The 7,850-nt window shown below is 39.0% G+C and overlaps 1 protein-coding gene across 2 annotated transcripts; it reads right to left on the bottom strand.

Annotated features, from left to right (window-relative positions):
- Window positions 1-762: 762 nt before the first annotated feature.
- Window positions 763-6,885, bottom strand: vsx2 (visual system homeobox 2). Of its 2 annotated transcripts, none has more exons than XM_061743563.1 (5): window positions 6,359-6,885; window positions 5,858-5,942; window positions 5,316-5,439; window positions 2,021-2,201; window positions 763-1,766 (listed from the first exon to the last, which is right to left on the bottom strand). In XM_061743563.1, exons 1-5 carry the CDS (start codon window positions 6,783-6,785, stop codon window positions 1,387-1,389), a joined length of 1,197 nt encoding a protein of 398 aa, XP_061599547.1. In that variant the 5' UTR covers window positions 6,786-6,885; the 3' UTR covers window positions 763-1,386. The 2 variants fall into 2 exon arrangements, with proteins under 2 accessions (XP_061599547.1, XP_061599548.1); XM_061743564.1 differs by having other exon boundaries at window positions 763-1,703.
- Between the last annotated feature and the right edge of the window lie 965 nt (window positions 6,886-7,850).

Here is a 7,850-nt window from a genome sequence, read left to right as displayed (position 1 = left end):
TAATTGCAGTTGAATTCAGTTTTTCAACTCATTAAGAAGCCGCATTAGCTGACTGAGGAGGAAGTGTAAAATGTGAAATGGATTATCACTAATGTGTCCACACTGATGTTTGGTAAAGCTTAAATGCCCAAATTCAAAGTTTTATGAACAGCCAGGGGAAAGTGGAGACGGTCAACAAATAAAGCCGTAAGACTTTGGCTAAGTATGCGGATAAGAGGATGAAACAGCTTGTGTGTGAGCTGGTAACAGCATCTAATAAAGTGGTTTGAAATCAGGCTGAGGTTATCCCCGCTTTGGAGGTGCTTTAACTTTTTTGCCAGTCCCAAAAGCACAAGTACCCAATCTTTAATCTGAAATTGAAGGGTTTCAACTGCAACGGATTACACAGCCTAACCAAAGAATGCATCTGCACACTATCCCCTAATGAGCTCGGACAACAGAGTATCAAGCGGCAACGAGTAGCTACTCGGCCAGAGAAGGGCGACTTCATGCCAGAATTACAGTGACACCATCCATCCATCCATCCTTTTTTCTGCACCCGCTTCATCCTATTAAGGGTCACAGCGGGGGCTGGAGCCAGTCCTAGCTGCCACACAGTACACCACGGACAAGCCACCAGTGTGTCCCAGCTCAGTAAAACATCATCAAACAACGGATACGCACAAGATTAAACAAACCTCTTGAAAAGGAAGTCAAAGAGTAGACATCAAAAGACACATTTAATAAACAGTGTTTTCCATTTTATGCTTTGAAATTTGACTTATACATATTTTGGAACAAAAACACAGACATTTTAAAGATTACAAGAAACATATTTCAAATTGTGGCTTTGTGAAAGAGATTAATATATCAATTATATACAATGGAATGGGACAACAATTACTTTCTTTCTCCTACCGTCATTGGGATGGTTGTTATCTAGGATATCACCATTTATATTAAGTGTACAAGCACGATTAGAACAAATGTCAAGAGTAAAATGTGGCTTTCACACGCTGACTTCCCATTGGACATTGGTAGTAATGAATGTGCTTAAACTGTTGTGCTGGATAAATGTTTTCTCATCTGGCTCTCTGTATAACTGCGGGGTCTATTATATACATCAACCATTCTTAGTCCCACTTTGTCAAGAGAGCGTCTCTAAGCTCTCTTGACAAAGCAACAAGAGTAAACGTGGAGGTAAATCAGAAAAAAGTGCATTTGCGTCTTTTGTGCACGAGCCAACCACATGAGGTGTCTCATCACAGAAGTCCAGATGAAGGCCAGCTTAGAGAAGTCAGTGGTGGATGAGAATCTATATCAGTTCGTCTTTACTCATGCTGAAAGCAATCAGTCCGCTGCATTCACTCATGAGAATAATAGTCCAAAGGTTCTTGATATGATTCTCTAAGGGCTTCTTGGCTCCTCTGCCGGACTTGGGGGATCATTGGCCCTCTCCCCGGCCGCCTGTCTCTCCTGTTTGCCCTCCAGCAGTCTGTCATGAGAAACTGTCCCCAGCACTTTGGCGCTGTGCTCCTGCGCCCTGGCCCTGAGTGCGGCAATGCTGTTTTCTCTCATTTCCTCTTTCGAAATGGCAGACTTGACCTCTGACCTCTTCTCCTCCGCCTCGGCGTCCTCTGGCCTCTGAGCGCCAAGCTGCTGGGGTGCATCGCTCTTTTCTGTTTGCGGGAGAACTGCTGCCTCCATGGACTTTTTGTGCATCCCTGCAAAAAGTTGCGGGTATTCATATTTAGAATAGCGTCTGTTGATTGGTAAGCCATCTTGGACTGAAAATAGCAAGCAAAAATAGTTTCTGTTTAGAATATAATGTTTAAATGGACAACGGGAATGCATTACTGAGATGCTGGATGAGTACTTTTCACGTTCTTTTCTGAGGGTTTGTCCTTAGCAAACAATATAAAACTGCGAAACTAATTCCCAGAACAAGTGCCTCAAACAAACAATCTCTAGTGCTTATAAATTGTGATTGCAATGAAAGGAGACACAAAAGAGCTGGGAAACTGTAAGACTGCAGCCTCACCGAGCAGCCAGGGGGCGCAGGACTCCATGATGCCATCCTTAGCAGACTTGAGGATGGACTCGGGGAGAGGGATGGAATGCCTCACCATGGCTCCGTACAGCCCATACTCAGCCATCACTGTGCTGCGGCCCCAGCACTTCTCCCTCTTCCTCCACTTGGCTCTGCGGTTCTGAAACCATACCTATGGTAGACAAAAACGCCCTTCAGTTATCAGCTGAAACTGACATCATCAAGTGTTTTTTAATTCTAACATTGACTAGGGTGGTGTTAACAACTTTTTAAGAGGTCAAACTCTTTTGCCTTGAGGAGGGATCAGTATCAACCTTCTGTCATTGAACTATAAACGAGGGAAATGTGAGAATAGATCTGCCGGAATTTTCATTATTTTCCTACCAGTTTGGGGTTGTTGATTGTAATTTGGTTCCAAAACATATTTCCGTTGTAGCACAAAGCTGTTATGTAAAGGCACAACCTTAAAAGAGGGGGGTGGAGTGCAGTCAAGCTGAATGTAACCCCCAGACCAACAGAAGTTAACCAGTCCTGAGAAGAGAGCTGTGAGATTGCTAATTTCAGCCAAGTATATCACAGGCATTTCAATATAACTGAGAGACCTCAGGAAATGTGTCACCTAAGGGTTTTCTCTATGGCAGACACTGGTTGCTCCATGCATGTTTTACTGTTACACAAAAACTTGAAGTAGTCCTGTCTCGGAAATTTGGGAAGAAGGGATGCACAATATGAAAGGACTTTTTCTTGCTGTGTCAGGAACTCCAAAGAGTCCAGTTTCCGGACGTATTAATGTGCCAGTTGTAAAAAGAAGCCTAAAAGGGTTTTTGCCTTTATTGATGATCAGTAAATAGTTTGCTAACGTTTTATTGATCAGTTGCAAGCAATCAATAGGAACTAACTTTGAGGTGGGTGTGCAAAATCAATCTGGCTTGTGTTTGGTTAAGTGCTTGACGAATAATAAATACATTTCTTTACAAATCTTATGCATCCATTTTCTGAGATGATGCATTCTTTCAGGTAAACGTTTTCACAGTACTTTTGTTTTCTTGCTTTCAACCATGATTTAATCTTTGAATTATTTCTAAACCTGTTTGATTCACAGTGACTCCAGATAACATTGATCTTTTATTTTTGCCAACAGGTGTGAGAGATGTCCTCCCCCTGTCACCTCTCATGTCTAGCTTTCTGTGGAGGTATTTTCATTTCAGAGTCAAGACACTTCACTTGAAGCCCAAAAAACTTTGTGTCAAAACTAATTGGGACTGTTCAACACTCTTCTGACACTATCTGACTCTGGGAAAAGAGGAAAAAGCCAGAAAGAAGATTCAAGAACTCCAAACCATCCAATTGATCTCATCAATTTATCTTTTCTTTTTTTTTTAACTTGATAATTCCTATGATAACCACCTTTTTCAAATAAGATATGTGTATCTTATAATTCGGTTCTCTGTCCCTCAAAAGAAGCCAGTGCGTGAAAGCGTCGAGGAGGAGCGACCCAGGGGCACGAGGAGACTGATTGAAAAATAAGTTAATTTCAGGCCCAATCGATGGTGGGCAGGCGGGCAAATATCACGGGAAATTAAACTACCGGGACTCGGGGGAGCAGCGCTATTGACCCGTGCTAATAAATTCAATGTAGTTATTTCATTTGAACTCCCTGCGTCTCTCCAGCAGCAGCAGCAAGAGCCAGCCTCCAGAGCTCGTCTGATTTAACTAATTACACTCAATGAGAAAATTGGGTGTTAATTTTATTTAGGCAGAAGAGCAGGCCCGGAGTTATTTATTTATTTCCCTTTTTATTATTTATTCCCGGCCATACTGCTGCGGCGCCGTAATGAAAATGAGATTAAAAGGCAGCGTGGCAGATGGATGGGCCCAGGTCACACTGCAATCTTCTTCCGCCTTGATAGCTTGATTAGGTCGTTAGCGGCTCCTTCACCGAGAACAAATTGTTTCACATCCAACTGCGCCTGATGAGAGATTATGCGTCCTGGCGAGGATGCTTCTGCTGCAGGCGGAGAGCGGCTTTGTTCCGACGGAAGGGGAACATCACCGATCGATTTAAAGGGGATCGTTTTAGACCACCTTCCCTTAAACATCCCGGGAGTGTGAGAGGGACCTGAGACCTGCACTCACGTGTTACAGCGAGTGATGATTCTCAGACTCAGAGAGGTGAAACACACTGGAACTGATGCTTCCAACTTCATTATGTTATTATTCAAGCATGCATAGAATTATTTTGGCCCATCATCTCATAATCTCAGACATACATCAGTGTTCTTTTATTTGAGTTGCCTCTAATTAGCATTTATAGATAGGCCTACAATTAATACAAAATAATACATTTTATTTGTAATGCACTTTTCACTTAGATATATACATACACATCTTATCTAAAACAATATAATAATTATTATATATATATATATATATATATATATATATATATATATATATATATATATATATATATATATATATATATATATATATATATACATGTGTATGTATATATACATGTGTATGCATGCATTTACATACTGTATGTATGTATGTATGTATGTATGTATGTATGTATGTATGTATGTATGTATGTATGTATGTATGTATGTATGTATGTATGTATGTATGTATGTATGTATGTATGTATGTATGTATGTATGTATGTATGTATGTGTGTGTATAAATATTGGCCTATGTTTGCGAAGCAATTTTTCGACCTATGGCAGATGGTGATTATTGAAAACTTTCTAATAATCAGACAATTTCATGTAAATGTAAATAAGGCTATATATATATATATATATATATATATATATATATATATATATATATATATATATATATATATATATATATATATATACTGTATATATATATATATATATATATATATAGCCTTATTTACATTTACATGAAATTGTCTGATTATTAGAAAGTTATATATATATATATATATATATATATATATATATATATATATATATATATATATATAGCCTATATATATATATATATATATATACACTAGAGGAGGGTAACAGAGGAGACCCATGAACTATATATATATATATATATATATATATATATATATATATATATATATATATATATATATATACTGTATATAAATGATGAACAAATATAACGGAATCATATATTATTCTAAACTGAAAAGGCTATATATAAATAAATATAAATAGTTAAACTTATGAAACATGTCATGACTTAAAAATATATAAGGCTTAATAAGGCTTAATATAAGGACTATTAAAATTCACCCAACCTGTATCCTGTCCTCAGGCAGCTCTGTTTTCATGGCCAACATCTCTCGGGCATAAACATCCGGGTAGTGAGCTTCATTAAAGGCCTTTTCCAGCTCTTCCAGTTGATATGATGTAAATATGGTCCTGTTCAAAGGAGTCCGCGAAAAAAACAACAACCAAAAAACACGTTTTAAAGCAGGGTAGTAAGATAAAAAGATAATAATAATAAGGAATACCCAACAACTAAGAATAAAAATGAAAGGGGATGAACATTTCATATATTTCATTTAATATCTGTAAAATTGGTGTACCGAATTATAAACAATAACAAGGTCCAGAATTTCAGACCTTTAAATGTTGAATTTCTGGATGTAGTTTATAACAGGATACGCAGCATTTTACAATCGATATCCATGACAAAATATATATATAATAATAATCATAAAATAAAATCCACTGAAACAAAAATAGGCGATATTTAGTAAAAATATATTTTATTTTATTTTATTTTATGAAGGCTTAATAATCTTCATACGTTCCAGTTGGAGACATAAACACTAACCGGTGACGTCTTTTCTTGCGTTTCTTGTTCTGACTGACTGATGACTTTGAGAGTTTGCGTTCATTTGAAGATAAATCCTCGGAATCTGGATTAAAAACAGAGCAAATAAGGCATTTATTTTAAATAAATGAAGGCAATGAGGGCACTATCAAAGACTGACTTTTATGAAATACCGTTACTTACCAACCATTACATTTTTTTTTTATTTAAACCCTCACACTTTAACAACAACAATAATAATAACATAATAATAATAGGCTAATAATAATTCCAGAAATACACGTCTACATGTCTCTCTCACCACACACACACCCCCCCACACACACACACACACACACACACACACACACACTCAGAAGGCTGATTTACGGTTCCGCGTTACACCAACGCAGACCCTACGCCGTAGCTTACGCCGATCCCTCAGGCGTATGCTCTGCGTCTATTTAACGCAGGACCATAAATCAGGCTTCAGGTGCAGATATCAGGCTGCTGTCAGGTCACCTGAGCTGGCGGACTGGCTGGTGTCCAGCGGGCCCGCCGACCTGCTGTGGGGCTGCAGGTGAACGTCCTGTCCGTCCGACAGCATCGTCTCCAGAAACGCTGGCTGGCTGTAAAAGGACGGAATTCCACCAGGGCCGATTAATCCCATGCCGACTCCCATGCCGGCGGGGCCCAGCATGGACCTGGCCGCGATGAGGTGCGCTCCGGCCGGCAGCGCGCCCAGCGGGCTCCTCGGTGTCACCGACGGCTCTTTATTCAGTCCCAGGATCTCCTGGATGCCGAAGCCGGTGCACCTGTGGGGCGGATGGGATGCGACGCTGCTCTTTGCCTGGTGACTGTTATTGTTACTCCCTCCATTTGCACCCAGAGAGGTTTTCTCCGACAGATTTAAACTTTCCGACATCACCTCGCCTTGTTTTCCCGTCATGTTTTTTTTTCTCCAAAAAGCCCCTTTTTTTTGTCACCACGGCGTCTTTCAGGGCGGTCCCCAATCAATGCATGATCTTCTGTGTTAACACACAGTCCTTTAGAAAATGGTCCTTTTATCCAACAGGTCCGTCCCAACAGGAGGCAGAACCCAGCAGCCAATCAGCTGCAAGGATTCAGGATTCCAGTGGATCATGGATGCATTATTATACGCCCTCCTCTCCAAAACATAGCGGCATTTTCCTCGGGACTGTGTTCATAAACGGGGAAGGGATTGAAGATACGAGAAGGGAGAAAACAACGACTTTCTACCAAGCTGTAACTTGCGAGAAAAAAAATTCAAATAGAAAAAAATAAATTAAAAAAAAGGAGAAGAAATTGGACCATTTTTGCAGACAACGAATTTCAAACAGAAAACGAACATTTAAAGCACAATACTAAATCTATAGATTCAATGCAAGAAAAACAAACCTTAAATGTATTTCTTCTGGATTTATAAAATGGGCCACCTCAGTCTCCCAGAATAAAAATGTATGCACTGCCTTTCTATGAAGGGTTTGGTCTACAAACACAGAGCCAGCTATGATCTTTATGTCCAGCCACAGCTTCACACGAATGGATAATTGATCTCCAGATGCTCTGGGAAATTCATCACACGCAAATCAAAGGCCCTCCCAGAAACGACAGCTGGAGGACATGGACCCGGTCTGCGCCGTGGAGTCTGGGCGGTGGTAATCCCACAGCAGCACACTATCATCATAATAATAACAATAGTAATAATAATGATAATGATAATAATAAAAATAATAATAATAATAATAATAATAATAACAATAATATTAATAATAATAATAATAATATGTGCAGGGGTTTATACACACATATACACATATACACACACAGATAGATAGATAGATAGATAGATAGATAGATAGATAGATAGATAGATAGATAGATAGATAGATAGATAGATAGATAGATAGATAGATAGATAGATAGATAGATAGATAGATAGATAGATAGATAGATAGATAGATAGATAGATAGATAGATAGATAGATAGATA

The sequence above is a fragment of the Cololabis saira genome, chromosome 16, assembly GCF_033807715.1.
Source record: "Cololabis saira isolate AMF1-May2022 chromosome 16, fColSai1.1, whole genome shotgun sequence".
NCBI classification, from domain to species: domain Eukaryota; kingdom Metazoa; phylum Chordata; class Actinopteri; order Beloniformes; family Belonidae; genus Cololabis; species Cololabis saira.
Note: the sequence above shows the minus strand (reverse complement) of the source record. Positions and strands in the feature narration are given on the sequence as shown.

Bases quoted from the DNA above. Each gene is read 5' to 3' on its own strand.
- vsx2 (XM_061743563.1), bottom strand. From the start codon at position 6,785: ATGACGGGAAAACAAGGCGAGGTGATGTCGGAAAGTTTAAATCTGTCG. The intron at 5,943-6,358 runs GTGACCTGACAG...TTTTTAATCCAG, and splicing joins CAGCCAGTCCGCCAGCTCAG to ATTCCGAGGATTTATCTTCA. The intron at 1,767-2,020 runs GTGAGGCTGCAG...TGCTATTTTCAG, and splicing joins CTGCGCCCCCTGGCTGCTCG to TCCAAGATGGCTTACCAATC.